The sequence below is a fragment of the Pezoporus occidentalis genome, unplaced genomic scaffold, assembly GCF_034315485.1.
Source record: "Pezoporus occidentalis ecotype Australia unplaced genomic scaffold, CSIRO_AGI_Poc_V1 ctg200, whole genome shotgun sequence".
Taxonomy (NCBI): Eukaryota; Metazoa; Chordata; class Aves; order Psittaciformes; family Psittacidae; genus Pezoporus; species Pezoporus occidentalis.
The window spans coordinates 383576-401211 of record NW_026913857.1 but is presented as its reverse complement, the minus strand read 5'-3'; the positions used below and the strand labels follow the sequence as shown (position 1 = coordinate 401211).

Below are 17636 nucleotides of genomic sequence, written 5' to 3'. Positions count from 1 at the left end.
TGTACCTGCATTTCCAGGGACGCTGAGCACTGTGCCAATTGAGATCAGAATGGGGTATGTAAGCACGACACCAACATTAACCAGAATATTGAAAGCTAGGGATAAACAGAGAAAGTAGTATGTGATTTATGGAGAGAAACGCTACACTGAGGCTTTTGTCCGCCACCTTGACCCTACAAGTATGATGCATGCTCAGTATGCACACCACAGTGATGTAGTTGTCACAGTGATTAATTTTTAATTTTTTATATATGAGTGTGAAATGAGGGGCAGTTCTGTATGAGGGAAGAGGGAGGTCTGCATGCCCTTTCACTAACTGTAATACCACCGTTATCACACTGTATTTCACAGCTTTGTCCAAGCTTCAATCAGACACCAACAATCCAGTTTTGCTGCCATAAGCCATCACTTCTCCTACCAGAATGATGTGACCCCAGCTTCCCCATTTTGGCTGAGGCTGTGCTGTCCTCGTCTTAGTAAGACTTTTCACTGAGGAAAGGCCCTGCCCCTCTCTACCTCAACCACATGCCAAAGGTGATAGCAGCAGGAATTCATGATCTAAAGGATGCTAAATACAACTGCCTGATGAAGTTAACTGTGAACTAGGCAGACTGGAGTGAGACTATGGTCTTTCTGCCATGCTGAAGGCAAAATGAAAGCTGACAGAAGTACAAATGTACCCCAAATGGGTTGAGGTTTTTTTACATGACAGCATTCCCAGCCAACTCCAATTTCCTTGAGAGATCAAAAACAAATTGCAAAAACTTGATTTTCACACCATTCCCTAGGGTGCTCCTCCAGCTCTCACAGCCAGGGACTAGTTCTGTCTGTTGCAGCAGGACCACAGGTTCCCCACTCAGACCTGCTGATGAGTCCCCTATGTAAAAGGAGGAAGCCTGCTCACTCTGCAAAGTTTTTCCCTCGTGCCTGGGATTATATGCTTGGGTAGATAGCTGGGTGATAAATTATCCCTACTTTTGTCCCTTAGGTGCTCACAGAGCAGCTGCAATTCTGGTTAGAGCAGTTACAAGGTGCTGCCAGTTGTTAGCCCAACCACGTCTTGGGATGGCTGCATGGATGGGCTATGTACTGGCCAATTACATCCTTTTTGTTTCCATTTAATACACTTGCAGGGGAGACAAAAACATCTTCAATTACAAAATAATAAAGACTTTACTAAAGGAAAGGATGTTGTTACACCTGGAAATTAAAACGTCCCTGGGCTGAATCCAACTCTATATTCTGTCAGGCTAGAGGATAGCAATTGTGGCTCTGAAAGAGGGAGCATTGTGGAAGGGCAGAGGGGAGGTGAAGACCACAGGCAATGAAACAGCACTAGCCTTTGCAGGTTGATGCAAAGCTGTGCGAGCTCTGCCCAGAGCCCTGCAGCACCCACAGAAAGGTGCCTCAGCACTGTGGGTGTCTGTGTCAGAGCACACACTCCACAGAGCACACCAGGAACCAACAGGGTACACATGGCCCTTTGAAACTGGATTTATAGCAATCAATCAAACTGTGACAGAGACAGTGAAATACTAATGAAATTATGGTAGGAGTATAAAGATGAAAACTGGACAATTCATACGACTGCTTCATGTTTACTGTTAATACTAAGGCTTCTTATGAAAATCATGAATCATTTATCAAGGGGTACCTGTTTGCACAGGGCTCAGATTTAATCTATGAGAGAGCTCTGCTGCTTAAAGGGGTAGGGGGAAATGTTTGTGTCTGAGCCTGATTTTGTATTAGGGTGGGAGGGAGAAGAACTAGAAAAATTAGTCCATTTTTTATCACATACCTAACCAGAGTCCAGCTACTCCACAGAGGTAACCCCATGGAACAGCAGAGAAGGGGGACCAGTACTCCACTTTTGTAAAATACAGTATGACTGGGGTAACAGAGATGAAAATTAAATTGAAGAAGCCCAGGGTAGAAACAAAATGTGCCGCTTCCCCGAAGTTTGCACTTCCAAGAAACATTTTGAACAAAACCTGTAAAGGAGAGAAGAGAGGAGCGTTTCAGATGTCATGCTTGTCAAAATTCTCCTTGCACAGTGTCTTCAGTCCCTTGGGGAGACGAGGACACAGTACAGCCCTGACTAGGCCAGTGTGCCACAACCTGGCCCTTTCCTACAAAGGAGTTCTGAATGGGGATCTTTGGTCTGATTTCTGCCCCTTCCTGCATTTTAGCACAGGAGGCTACCACCTTATTATGTGGGGATATACCATTCTATGATTCTATGGCAGGTGAATCTGTGTAACGAAGCTTAATGCAAAATGCTATGAGCAGCCAGTGCAACTAAGAATGCAAGGACAACACCATGCAACTATGTAATAGGATTTGGGCTGTGCTTGGCACTGTTAGGATTTGTGAGGGGATTCCAGTGACTTCCATAGCATGACCCTGCTGAGAGAGGAAAGCCTACCCTCAAGGGACTCACTTCAGGCTCATAGGCAGCACAAGCCTCTGGAAGGATTTGTCCTATGTGAGCCTAAATTCATACACTTTGAATCACAGAATCGTTTGGGTTGGAAAGGACCTTAAGATATCTAGTTCCAACCCCCCTGCATGGGCAGGGACATGAGACCATGTCACCCAAAGCTCTGTCCAACCTGGCCTTGAACACTGCCAGGGATGGAGCATTTACCACTTCTTTGGGCAACCTGTTCCAGTACCTCACCACCCCCACAGTAAAGAACTTCTTCCTTATATCTAAGGTGAATTTCCCTTTTTAAATTTAAACCCCTTCCCCCTTGTCCTATCTCTACAGTCCCTGACAAAGCGTCCCTCTCCGGCATCCTTGTTAGGCCCCCTTCAGATACTGGAAGGCTGCTATGAGGTCTCCACACAGCCTTCTCTTCTCCAGGCTGAACAGCCCCAACTTTCTCAGCCTGTCTTCATACGGGAGGTGCTCCAGCCCCTGATCATCCTCATGGCCCTTCTCTTGACATGCTCCAACAGCTCCATGTCCTTCTTATATTGAGGACACCAGAACTGCACACAGTGCTTTAAGTAGGGTCTCAAAAGAGCAAAGAGGGGCAGAATCACCTACTTCAATCTGCTGATCACACTTCTTTTGATGCAGACCTGTATAAAGCTGAAGTTTTGGTTAAAGTTACAAGTGAGTGACTTGTGAATGGTCAGAACAAATTTATTAGAAAGGCAAGCAAAGTCTAAAGCTGGGAGGTAACTTCTTATTGCACTTCAACCAAGTCTAAACTTCTGCTCTTCTTCACCTTCTCCAAGCTGACAGTAAATACAGCCATGTTTGGCGCAACCTAACTTGGACATTCCCCTGCCTTCTTCATCCCTCACCTTCAAGAGCAGCCAGGACTTTCCAGCAGGGGACAAAGCCCTGCATCACATGCACCAGGCACACACAGGGGCTCCAAGCCCAGCACGAGACCAGAATATGCAAGACAGCTGCACTGCAGAGCAGGGATGAGCCATCCGTCCCTGCTCAAGGAAAGCAGCACTGCCTGCAGTCAGGCTCTCCTACCTGCTGCAGATGGCAATCCCCTTCAAAATAGTGTCGATAAACTGTGGTACCCGGAAATGATTAAAACATTATCCAAACTCCTTGCAGCATAGCAATGGCGATTTCATTAAAGGCTCATAAAGTGAAGTCATTCTGAATATTTGGCAGCTAACAACTAATTACCCTCATCGTAGATTTCCTGACATTGCAATATCTCCTGGTCACAATATGAATGATGCAGGAGGGATGAATATAATAAAACATTTATTTTAAAGGAATTCCCTTTGCACTCATGCATTTTTAACATCCAATGTTAAAGAACAGAAGAATACTAATAAACAGTTATGACCTACCTTATACAATGCCGATGTAGAGGCTGATCCAACAGCATATGCTACTCCAATAATTGAATCACCCTGGAAACCATCTGCATATGCCATCATTACAATTCCTGTGATTGCCATTATTGCTGCAACTATCTGCACAGACAAAGCAAAGCAATGTAAAGCTCAGAGCAATTTCATTACGCAGAAAGAAATTATCACTGCATGGGGTTTTAATGAGTGTCACTAGCTACTTTCTCTGACTTGAACCTTTCTTGTTTTCCCTTAAATGGGGAAAATTATGGACATTTGGGAGAGGTGTAAAACATAATGAAAGTATATGCAGAGACAGTGATATGGATGTATAGTACTGAAAATTCTCCTGGGATCTACTGAAAGAGCATCCATCATTAAGTATTTTATAAGCTAAACATCCACTTTAGAGATACGACTCCAAGATCAGGAAAAGTTACGACCTTATATCCTACCATACAACAAGAGAAATATTTAATGAAATTAAAACATTTAGATGGCCCACCTTCCTGCAGGAGAATGACCCTGTATTGTGGAATACCAGTGTACCACTGGGAGCTCTTCCAGGCTGTGCACAACAGCCCTGCCAGCTTGCTTGGACAGGAATGACCACATTTCTTTATGAAGCCTTTATGTTTGTGCTTAGGTTTTTTGCCTCATTTGGAAAAGCCCAGTTTCTAAGCAGATTCAAAGGAAGAGAACAGAAATAATTAACTACACTGTATCTGAAATCCTGGACCTTGACTCCAAGGACCTTGATCACAACAAGTTTTGTTCTTTGAAAAACTCCCCCTCTCTACCTAATTGCCCTCAGCATGTAAATATGCAGTCTGAAGCAATGACACCAAATAGCTTCCATTGACTGCAGAGGAAAACATGTTTCCTCAGACTTGTGGAAAATCACAGTCCCAGTTTTGAAAGATAGGGGTTTTTATAGAGACAATTATTTTTTAATTAGTATTAAAGATTTTATCATTATAAAAAGGCTGCTCATGTACTAGAGCTTGGTGTAGAGCAGAAGATGCACAAATGCAGGTACTGATAGCTTTTTTTTACACAATCAACAGCAACATTTAGGGTTCCAAATCTGTCTTCTTTTCCCAGAGAACCATTAAATCACACAACTTCCCAGTGGATAGGCAACGCAGGCTCTCCCCATTCACAGAATCATAGAATAGTTAGGGTTGGAAAGGACCTTAAGATCACCTAGTTCCAACCCCCCTGCCAAGGGCAGGCATGTCTACAGAGGAACAAACTAATGTGGTTCATCTAGACAGGGCTCACCTCTACAAATACTGCCATATCAACCATCTCCCAAACTCAGCTGATGAGCCAGACAGGGCTTTTTACCTTCTCCTCCTGCAGCTCTGGTACAACTCCTGAGCTAACACCAATGTGAGATAGACACTTGCTTCCTGGGAAACCTCATTAAACTTCATTTAAGAAATATTTACTGCTAGACAAGCTTCACATGCTTCACACCACAGACTTTAAAGGCATCTTAATCAAATCATGTGCATCCTTTTGCAGAGAAGCCTGACTTTCAGATCTCAATAGTTTTACCAGGAGTCCCAGAAAACACACTGATACTCATATAAAACAGATGTGAGCCAGACTGAGACACACAAAAATCCCACAAAACAATTTCAACAGAGTCAGTCTATAGAACAAAACCATGCTGCAAAGGACACACAAGACAGGGACACGTGCTTGACTCAGGTAAATGTGTCCACACATGGGAGACAACGGGGAACCAAGAATAAACTCCCAAGTTAGAACCAATTTTTGAGACTACAGGTTAAAAAAACTAGTGCTCCTAAGTCCCATAGGTATCTAGGCCAACATCTTCACTAGGGAACTTATCTCCTGGGTGCAGTTTTAAGTATTTCCCTTTCACTGTTAGCCCTATTTTACTAGTAATTGAGTCACACAGGTACCCCCTCACATTGCAGTTGCAGTGCTGAAGGCAGAGTCACAAACTACAGTGCATGTCTATACAGAATCATAGAATCATAGAATAGTTAGGGTTGGAAAGGACCTTAAGATCATCAAGTTCCAACCCCCCTCCCATGGGCAGGGACACCTCACACTAAACCATGTCACCCAAGGCTCTGTCCAACCTGGCCCTGAACACTGCCAGGGATGGAGCATTCACAACTTCCCTGGGCAACCCATTCCAGTGCTTCACCACCCTTACAATAAAGAACTTCTTCCTTATATCCAATCTAAACTTTCCCTGTTTAAGTTTTAACACATTACCCCTTGTCCTATCACTACAGTCCCTAATGAAGAGTCCCTCCCCAGCATCCTTAAGGTACTGGAAGGCTGCTATGAGGTCTCCATGCAGCCTTCTCTTCTCCAGGCTGAACAGCCCCAACTTTCTCAGCCTGTCTTCATACGGGAGGTGCTCCAGTCCCCTGATCATAGTCGTGGCCCTCCTCTAGACTTGTTCCAAACAGTTCTATGTCCTTTTTATGTTGAGGACACCAGACCTGTACACAATACTCCAACTGAGGTCTCAAAAGAGAGAGTAGAGGGGCAGGATCACCTCCTTTGACCTGCTTCTATTTAAAACATCCAAGCTCCAAGATACGATTCAACAAAAGTGCCTAGCTGTTGCCTAAACCTAAAGATGCCATTAATATCTCCAAATTCACCATGAAATGGCACTTGAAACCCAGGTCCCCAAACTTAATGACATGGGATGGAATCATATGTACTCAACAGTCTCTCAGGTGTAATGCAATGGTTTGATGAGATCTGGAAGCACATTAGCAAGAGAGGACCAGATGGCTTCCCTCCCCTCCTTCCCAGAATAACACATCTTTGCAGTTAGGGCATCCCAGGATGAGGGCTTGAGTCTCTTCATCAAGAGGAGGGACATGGATCCAAGACTGCCACCTCTGGACTTAGGGTTCTCACCATCAAGCTGCTGAGGAGGAGCTTGATGCATTTAGAGGGGAGCAGGTTGCATTTTTCAGTGCTTAAAAGGGAATCTGGCCTCCATTTCTTGTATGAGCTGGAGGGCTGGAAGACATCACCCTCTGTTGTTCTCCCTGCTGAAAAGTCAGGGAACATCTGGCACAGGACACACATGCCATCACCCATACCTTATTCTGATCCCTGAGCTTACATCTTCCTAAGGATCTGTGAGCAAAACAAAGTTAAATTCTCTTAGAAGAATGCATTTCAGTCCCATTCAGTGGAAAGGGTCCCTACAGAGCTTCTTCCTCCTACTTTTGGTTTGGTGAATAATTCACTAGTACTATACTTGTGCAGTACTGCTGTTCTTACAGCTTATCCTAAGGTACAAACACCATAAAAGCCCCAGCCTTGAAGTAACACAGAATTACACCAGGACCTCTCAGACATCAGCGTGTTCCCTCCTATGAGTTTCCTGCTACAGCCCTGCTACATTGCCTGGCTAGTTTCATCTCAGGGTGCACTATACGTCTTGCCTTGCACATAAATTCAGACGTAGCATTTCAGGTGTCAGCTGCAATGTTTCAGCTGTAATATTTCAAGCAATATCTTCTGTAAGGCAAAACAGAAAAGTCCAATGTAGTTATCCCCTCTTTCTGAGGGAAAGGATCGAGATTTAACTCTAAGTGCACTCATCGCTCAGATCCAGCAAGTCCTTTGTATTAGTAGATCCATCAGAGTAGATCCATCATCCCCAATAAGAAATTCTTCCTATTGGGAAAAACATCTCCCAGTCTGACTACACCAAATTTAGAGAGCCAGTTTCCTAATTTAATCAACTATTTAGAAAGCCAGGCACTTTTTTTTCCTGAAACAACTGAAATGATGGACACATATGGAGCACCATCTGATGAGACATTAGATAAAGACCTGACACTAGAAAGCTGCAAGAACATTATTTAAGTTTCAAAGCTTTGCTTGCAAACTGTACACCACTGCATTAGCACATTTGACCTGCCTAGCAATTGTCATGTGTTTGTTTGAGAAACCCGAGAGCACATCCTGCAGGCTTCTGTAAGCTGACAAGAAGCAGCAAGGTCACAGTGAAACCAAGCTGGCTGTTGTAGCTGACAGCTCATTAAACAAGGCTTTCAATTAATGGAAGAAGGTAGTAACTTCTTTTCAAGCCTCTGAGGCAAGGAATGAAATCAGCCTGCCTCTCCCCATGGCCCTAGAAGAGAGCAAGGCCGATCAACATTTTACTCAGGAACACTTTTTTCCCATGTGGAGCACAGCAGAAAATAAGGTGCTGTAGTAAAGAAAGAAACCTGTCTCCAGAGTAGACTCAAGCTTCTGGGGGGCTAAAAGTCCCCAAGCCACTGTATCTACACAATAAGCAATAATTCAACTTCACAAATGAAACACAACCAAGGGCTTAAACGTGCAAACATTTAAGCATGTAGCTAAATCTAAGCAACACAAGTCAACGGAATTACTCAAAACCACGAAGTCTTGTAAATATTTGTGCTTGCTCTGAGCCAAAGCTGTCTGGACTTCCACATGTCCCAGTGCAACATTATTCATTTATGAGATGTTCAGAAGTGTCCAAGCAAAGATTATAGTGCAGGCAGGGACTGCGCTATGTTTCCTTGTGCAGGGGAGTGGATACTTCAAGGTACCTAAGTACCTGCACTACCTTCATTGGTAAATAGCTATACAGTCATTGCTGTACATGTCCTTCTTATATGAATACTCTTTCTCCAGCTGGTGTTTTTCTCTCTAGGGTTGGGTGCAAGCATCTTCTCACGCTACAGCATCACTGCTGAGGGCATGTGACTCTTGCTGCAGAACACACACTCCAGGTACCCCGGATGCAGCCAGGGCTAATGAACCTTTGCATGCAGCCCCCAGCAGCCTTTCTGCAGCTAGTCAATGCTTCCACAGGCAAGATTATGCCATGCCATACCATAAGGTGGCCATCAAGACAGGCTTGTCTTTAGACAGCCTACCTGAAAATCCAGCCCCCCAGCCTGATTTCCAGGCTGTGTGGAAGCAGTGTGCCAGCACACAGCACAGGGACCAGAGAGCCATCACACAGAGGACATGTGGCTACTATGCACCTATGGGTGTCTGCGGGCAGTTCACAGACCACCTGCAGCAGCAACAGTCAGACAGGGAGCTGGCGACTCTGGGAATCTGCCACAGAGCCGCTGAGCCTTGACAGCTGCTGGTTCTCAAGTCCAGGCAGATGAAAGCTGCCTTAGGTATACAGGTGCCAGCTGTATCCCCACCTCAACATGCCACAGAGTCCCCAATGGCTCTGAAGCTCTGAAATAGCTGCTAGGAGCAGCTCCTTTGAAAACTGGCTGTGCTACTGGGTGCTGAGTGCTTTAGCGAAAACACTGGCTCAGAGTATACCATTAAGCCCTTATTTCTTTTTGCCTCCTCACTGCCCAAATAACCTAATTGCACTTGCTCTCTGAGAGGCTGAGGTATAAAAGCAGTAGAGGCATTCAAAGCACAAAAGGCTGGGTCTGTGCTGCTTTGTTGGGTTTTTGTTCTCAAACACTTCTGTGTGGTTATTAACATCATCAAGTGTTATTCTGGCAGGAAAGAAGCTGGAAAATGCTGCTAACCACCCTCCCAGCAAAGTGCATCCAGGATCTGCCAGTTAGCAGCAAAACTAGTTTATGTGCAGAATTTGCTGCTCACTTTTCCTGCTAGGCTTTTCCTGTGCAAACCTCACAGTGTTTACAGCATTAATACTACCACATATTTATAGCAATGGTTTTTTTTAGTCAGTGAAAAACAACTAGTAACTGAAAATAGCTTTAGTATTTTTCACCTAGGCTTCTTTAAGAGACTAGGCTAGCAAAACGCAAAAGCAATGCTTGTTCTACAAAGAGGTTACTTTAAGACAAAAAATAGATTAAAAGCTACAAAATTTCCTGTATTTTCAGCTGAAATCTGAGATAATCAAGGGGCAGAGAAGGGAAATTACCATTCCTGATAATTTCTGTAAAGAAGAACCGAGGATTTTAAACCCTCTGTATTCTTTGTGTTAGTCATCAGCACACTGATGTAGGTCACATTCAACTGATGCTCCTGTGTTTCAAGTTGTAACTGAAATAATTACACCAGTGTCTGTCTTTAGCACTTCAAGATGAAATGTCTATGTCCTTACCTTCAAGGGCACTACAGCTGAGGTCTGTGAATCATGGGTTCACCTCCTCAACTTCCCCTGGTCTAGCAGACTCTCCATTGAGCCAGTGCAACAAAACTCTCCTGGGAGATGTCCTGAGGTGCTCAGGTACTGTGCCAACCAGCCCATCTCACCAGGAAATTAGGGGAACTGTTTTACTTTAAACAATTTCCTCTTACATTCTAAACCCCCAGCACAGTGCTCTGTTCAGTGTGCTGATGGCTGCTGCAAGAGCTAGATCATATGCCCATCAAACAGGATGCCTTTTCCTTTCATTTCTGAACCCTTCTATTACACTATTAATAGGAAAAAAGCTACTATGCCCATTTTTTAAAAAACAAAGTCACTTGGATCACTGTCCTGATGCATTACACTTTTCATGAAAACATCCGTGGAAAATCCAACAGCTGATGGCCCTTTGTGGTCACATGCATCATACCTGACCCCAACCAGTCCCTAATAAAATTCAAGTCTCTTTATAGTTCAATCAGGATTGTACTCAACACGACCATTAGGCCTTCAGCCATTTCAGTGGGGGAATCTATTACCAGAAGTTGCAGAAATCCTAGCTACTCCTTAGCCAACATATAAAGTGAACAGTTTAAATCGATGCATACTAGGAGATTTGTGTATGTAAAATTGCAGGAAATATGCTTGCTTTCCCCCAGATACAGGCACACATCGTTTCGTCTGAATTCTTTTCTTTCTTTTTGCAGGGTGCACATTACTGCCAGTGAGTCACAAAACACTTTGGTTTAATGCAAAATAGTTGCTGCTCCTTGTAAACCAAATTTGGCACATATATATGTGTGTGTAAAAAGTAATAGGAGGCATAAGAAAAATATATTACACATTGGAAATAGCTATCTACACAAACAAGGAATAAAACTGCTTTGGTTAGAACTTAAGCATTCATCGCTAAGCTTTAAGTAGAATTAACTGACTGTACTTCAGCACTGTAACCCAAGACAGAATAGGTTTAATACAAAACTAGAAGTCCTCCTATTCCAATTTGTCAAATTACACTTAGCTGTAATAGCTTCTTGAAATTCCCTCATTGAATTACTTCTGGAACCTGAGATCTCTAACTGATCTTCAGGCTGAGGTTTGCATCATAAAATTAAACGAAAAATGGTTCCATGGTATATATACATATACCATAATGCAGCAGCACTGTGGCAGCACAATAGCTTATGGATTTAATGAAATTACAAAAACAGGAGAGAGTTGAAAAGCAGGCATGTCATTACCCTTGCTCCCATGAACCTGTCTTTCAGCACGATCCAAGAAAGCAAGAAGACAAAAGCTTTGTTACAACAGAATAGGGCAGAGACATCTGTGGCTGTCAGCTTCTTTAAAGCCAGTAAATACAGGTAGTTTGTCAGAGTCCACAGAATAGAAAAGGGAGCAGTCCTTTTAAGAAAGAGTTTCAGCGTCAGACCATCTTCACCAAAAATCCGACTGCATTCCCTATGAAAAGAAAGGAGTTTAAAACTCAGTTAGGATTTGCCTTAGCATTCACACCAGCACAGCAAAGATTCATTAGGCTTTTATTACATTCAATTAAGTGCTTTTCGTAATTACTTCGTAAACCCGTAAGAATCTGTTGTTTAATTCACACAGAGAAAATAACCTACAATCTTCTTAAAACGTAATTTCACAAATAGAAAAGAAGTAACTTACCTGGAATAATCACACTCTATGCAACAATAATCCCAGGGATTCACACACAGAGATGAAGGTTATCTACAATGCACTGGCAGTTCTCAGACTCTGCCTTCGAGGCCATGAACAGAGGGATTATAACCATATTTTTTTCTCTGTAGCTTGACAATTTTTTCTTGCTTTGCTCCAAAACTTGATTTTATTCGTACTGAAATATATTCATACGCACGGCAAAGTAAATTTTAAGAATTTCTAAAGATCCTCAAAAATGCTGCCAGACACATCACCATGGTAGGAAAGTCAGTCACCAGCCAGCAGAACTGAGCCAGCTGAACAAGAGTGTAAGAAAAATAAGGGGAGGGAAGGGTATTTAACAGCTTTGTTTTATTACACAGTGCAAAGATATGTATGCTTAGAGACATTTCCTTGTGGATTAAATTGCAAACAAAATTTTTAGCTTCCCATTGTCACACACAACTCCAGTGAGCTGTCTGCTTCTCAGGATTTCACAAAAGGGAAGGGTCAGCTCAGAAGACACTGCTTTCTAGGACAGCACTCCTGGGCAAAGCGGTACTGTGGGGACTAAGGGGAGACCAAGTACTCAAGCATGCAGCTTGATTAAAGGCACATTACTGCACCCCTTCTGAAACATCTCTACCTTTCCCAAATTGGGAAGGACTTTTTTAGCACTGTCTGCATTCTTGGTTTAAGTTATCCCTCAAAATATTCTTCAAGATATTCCCAGTACACTTCCTTTCTTGACATGGTAGGCTCTCTGACATGTCTATTTAAAACATGAGAGGTCCCGCAAGTGAATCCTTTATACAACTGGAACACCAGTGGAGTGAAATAAGGTACCACCGATCTGCAATACATCCTTAAGAGGTAACATTAAGTGACTAATCTAAATGGCATGCCTCGGGGCCAAAAAGTACTCACAGCCAAATATGGCTGCATTTGGAAGACTGCTAATATGCAGAACTAATTAGTAACAAGAGATTACACTGCAATGTGAAGTTGAAAACATTTTTTACTTTTAGGCATGTGGGAGGTGGCTGTGTGATAATTATCTTGATTTGGCTTTGCCTTTAAAGACAATCATTTTCAGGACTCCTAAATCATTTTTAGTAACTCTGGGGAATCCTGCTGTTAAAAGTATTGCATTTTTTTACATATTCAGATTGGACACCAGCACTTTCATTTTGAGAAAAGTGGAATAACATCTGTGCATAATATGAGATCAGCTATGCCTTAACCTAAATGAACTTGCGATTCTTCTTAGTAACTATTCATTCCCTATTGCCACTGAAATGACCTGGGTACAAAGTAGTCATTTCTGGTAATAATAAATTCCTTCCTCAAACTCTGTGCCAGGGTGTCGAACAAGATAACACTCAGGCAGGCAGATCTGTTAATTTTCTCATTCACTCTAGTTGCCCTTGACGTTCTCAGAAGTCATCCTGTTCTCCAAAGATCAGAAAAGAAATGTTACACATAGGAAGAGAACAGCTAGTGGTGTGTATCATTTATCTGAGATACAAAGCACATAGTGAAGCAAACAAATGCTTAAGCTTGACTGTAGGCTTTTGTATCACTGATTGCAACAGGAGTTAAAAGGGATGAGTTTCCCTGTGTGAGAACAGACTCACTGGTAGCACAGACTTGAATGTTTGTTGACATGCAGATACAGCAGTTTACACTTAAAAGATGATTTTCTGCCCTTGAAATTTAGCTGGATGCAGAGTGTGATTCTGAGCTCAGACTATATCTCACTTCAAGACAGGTGGCCTCTGACCTGGGTGCACCATGGTTCTGTCACCGTTACATGACAACAGAGCCAGCAGGCCCGGTCTCCTGGCAATAACAGGTCTGTATCGTGAACCTCAGACCTGTACAAAGCCTGCTCTCTCCTGCAGTGGGAACATTGCCAGCAATTCTGATGCATTATTTGATCATTACATGGTTGTAAATCCAACCTCAGAAGTTCTCAGGATCTGTCTCGGAGGAAACAAGCTTGTGTTGTGTTAAGACAGAAGGATGCTGAGGCTGCTTACAGTAACACAGGGCACAGTTAAATACCCTAGTGACGTGCTGACAGCATACAAAGGCAACAGCAAAATTATCCAAGCACACCACTCTGGTGGAGTCTCCAAGGCCACAAGAAAAGGCCTTCAATAAATGTGCTATGTGAAATTAAACCACAGTCATCCATCATGGCCCCCACTGCCAGAGAGGTGATGGGAAAAAAATCAATAAACCTGATGCTTCTGCTCCTTCATCCACGGGGAAGGCAGGTGGCTTCCAAAGCCAAAAAGGGTGAGGGGGATGCCAGAATGGGTTAGGTTCTGTTGTCCTGCATATCTCTGGGATGTCTGCACACAGACAATCTCAGAGCAGAATTAGGAGGATGGACTCCGAAGTGCCCTGACTGTGAGTCCTCAGAATAAGGAAGACTCGGTGATTATTATATTATTCTAGGTTGGACTCTGTGGGTTGGTCAACTATTTGGGGGAGGCAGTTGTGGCAACCCTTCAAAGGTCACTTATCTGAGTTCCCAGAAGCAGTGGCAGGGATGAGCAGAGACTCACAGCTAGGAAAAGAAATCCAGAAATGCTTCACAGGTCCCAGACTGTTTAAGCAGATGGAAGAAACACCATCACACACAGCAGTATACAATGATCAGACAAAATCAGTTAGTGTTTCCTCACTTCTCAATTAAAAGAATACAGCAAATACCTGTGACAGGGTCATGCTGAGCAAGACAGAGACTTGACAAATTCACCTCTGTGCCTAGGAGAACTCCATGAATAATGTTCAGTGAATGAAGAGATAGGAAGAATACTGTATTTTCCCAGTCATGGACTACAGTAGATTGCCTCAGGCTTTGTGAGGGCTGGTTGCTCAGTGGTTAACTCAGCCTCTTTGGCATGCAACTAAAATTAAACTTGCAGGAGTCATCAGATGTGACAGTGATTAAAACTCTGGGGTCAGGAAAGAGGGATCCATGGATATCTCCCCTGTAGGCTGTTGACTTAAAGGCAGAGACATGTCCAAGTGCAGCTGACCCTGAAACTATGACACAAACTATTTCTAAATGCACAAGAAGTCTATTTAAAACCTGCCCTCTAACATAAATAGCTCTTTTTATTTGCAGGTAGCCCTCAGCCGTCAGCTCTGGGCAGTGTGCCATGCTCTCAGGAATTGCAGCACCTCAGGCAGTCATGTAGCTTTGCCTCTGGCACCCATTAAATGGCTTGTGTTGCATCTTAGTTATTCCGATGGCAGTCCATGCAGAAGAATGCGTTTATTCACCCCTGACACACAGACACCTTTGGAGTGTAATCCAGGCACCGGTTTTAAAACAGCTTACAGAAAACACAGTGCTTACAGATGCTACCTGGGGTAATGCGAATACAGAGGATGTAATTACATCACCCAGATTAAAACTTGGCAAGGCCACCAGTGACACTATGGTAGCAAGAAGCACTGCAGGATCTTTTTTCCGAGCACAAGTTGTTAATATGCCGTTTGGTCCTTCTATCTAAATGATGGCATCTACTGCAATAAAATACCTTCCAGCTCCATTTGAGGAGACAGATAGAGTAATGGTGGTTAAGCAACTGGTGAATTGTTTTCCAGGACTGACCAAGTCTGAACACTAGGAAGGAGCCTGGACATCTGTATTTGTCTGCTCCAGGGCTGGAGCAAAGGATAGGGAATTGTGCATGAACCTCTCACATAAGCAGTGTCTGGCTCAGGGGGCAGCACCATAGGAATGCTGTATCCCAACAGGAATAGTTTGAGGGAAGCCCTCATTTTGGGCACCTTACTGTTGAGCCATTTGGGGTTGGAGCAGCTTCAGGCAACAGAAATCCTCATCTCTCCTCTGAAAAGCCTTTCACAGTGAAGATCTAGATTTGCAGTGTATTCTGTAAGTGGCTGAGGAAGCCGGACTGAGCTACTGAAGCAACATAGAGAGATTTGTAGGTGAAAAACTTGTAGATGACAGATGACAGCACGTATCAGCTACTTAGAGCTCTGTTTTTACTAGAAAACTGACTCTTCCCAACATGTTCATATTTATTAAACATACACCTACCAACACTCAGTGCCAGCGCCTCAAGGCTGCATAGCGCCTGTAGGACTAACCTCAGCTATTACATTGTGCATATATTCTGACAGAAAGCTGCTGCATGTCACAGTGTTTGTCCTTGAGAAGCCAAGACAGAGGATGAGGAGGCAAAATTCACTGACATTGAAAATATTATCCACCTACTCCAAATTATAACTAAATTAGGATCCTATGTCAAGTCTGCAGAGTCTTCTGCTGTGGTAAATACTGGCAGGGTTAGATTTCCTAGTGCTGAGCTTACTGAGCTTCAGATTGTTTTATCCAGAACTAATGCAAGGAGTTTCAAGCTTCTTATGTGGGACATGCCTCTTATCCACAATACTGAGGGGATACCAAGAGCTGCTTCTTCTGCCTCAAGATTACCAAGATACTTTACTGAAATGCAGCATGGAGGTAATAACCATGAGTTAGTTTCTAAGATCACAAAACGTGACCTCCAAGATAAAGTGTAAAAAGTAAGAAATACAGAATTTACAATCTCAAAGATTATAAATCTTTCAGGAAGCAAATCTAGAGTTGAAGACTGAGACTTCTATCTTTCCAAGTGGAATTTATTAAAGTAACAGTGGCTCTCTACAGCTTTGCTAGCCTGGGGCAGCACTCTGCAAGTCACTTGCATGATCGCTGATTTCAGCCAGGATATCACAGACAGTGTTTGTTCTGATCCACCAGGAACATCTGCTGGACAAAATATCATATGTCTTTAAAACTCCGACTGAGTAACTACATCCTCCAGAAACACAAAGAGAAATCACCTCTATACTCTGAGGCAGGCTTGGAATCACTACAAGATGGGCTTTATTCACCAAGAATTAGCTACTCCACAGAAATAAAACTAGCAAATGAAGCAACAAGAAATTGTACAAAATGCAATAAAATGCTTTGTAACAGGAACTATATCAAGAACACAAACCAAGCAATTATATAACTCATCCAGCTTTGAAAATAACTCTGTCCTTGGTCGAAGGTTGGGTTAAATAACCTCCAACACCCTTTTTGAACTAAATCTGCCTACAACTCTCTAAATGTAAAAACTACAAATGATGCTTTTAATTTCTTTAAGTCACCAGAAAATCAAGTGCTCACCCTGAAGATGTGCCCTTTCCCATACCTAAACTGAACGAGTTTGTCTTGTCAAGTCGTAACACGGCACAAAGTAGTTGATGCCGATAATAAACTCAGTATTTGTCAGCAGTTACCTCAATCCTAGCATGTGAGTTCCCTACATATCTGGAATAGGAAATCTGGGAAGATGCCCATCAGCTCTAACACTGGTCTCCTGTTTCCATGCATTCACAAACCTACTTCACATCTCTCTGTGTGCAGAAATTCTTCTGGGCATGTAAGCATGTGTCCTCAACTTTAAAAGCTGAACTCCTAACACCTTGGGAAATCTGTTAATTATTTAAGCATACTTATATTATGCATTGCCACAAATGTTTTGCCCCAAATTTTGCTTTGATGGATATATAATCAACCAACTAACTGCAACGAAATTGATCTGCAAGGATATTTATTCTCACCTTCTTCCTTATTTGCTGTGCTTTTGCTATTACTTTACCCCATACCCAGAAGCCAAGCTGACACTGTTAATGTTCTCACAAATACTCCAGCAGGAATCTGAATGAAGGCATCATTAACGTACACTAGGGTTTTCAGAGAAGCAGTTAATTAAGTGCAACTATTCAATTTCAGTCATGCTGAATTGACAGATATAAGAATTTAGGACCATATTACATCCCAGATCCTGGCAAAAGCAGCTGAGAGAAGAACTTGGTCCTGCTACACTCCAGCCTGACAGTCACAAATTGAATTCGCCGTGCGCTCAATGACAACTGTGCTGAACTCTGTCAGCAGGAACAAGGTATGTGCCACATGCTT

The 17636-nt window shown here is 43.0% G+C and overlaps 1 protein-coding gene across 9 annotated transcripts in view; it reads right to left on the bottom strand.

Annotated features, from left to right (window-relative positions):
• The window catches only part of SLC35F4 (solute carrier family 35 member F4), a 122940-nt gene that overhangs the window by 1391 nt on the left and 103913 nt on the right, over positions 1-17636 (bottom strand). For 5 of the 9 annotated variants that reach the window (XM_062618400.1, XM_062618401.1, XM_062618397.1 and 2 more), the window contains 3 exons: positions 3832-3957; positions 1799-1991; positions 6-95 (listed from right to left, as the gene is read on the bottom strand). In XM_062618400.1, coding sequence (XP_062474384.1) covers positions 6-95; positions 1799-1991; positions 3832-3957 — 409 coding nt within the window. Of the gene's footprint in view, positions 1-5; positions 96-1798; positions 1992-3831; positions 3958-11208; positions 11429-17636 lie in introns of all 9 variants that reach the window. The other 4 variants (XM_062618393.1, XM_062618394.1, XM_062618395.1 and 1 more) reach the window with 1 other exon arrangement.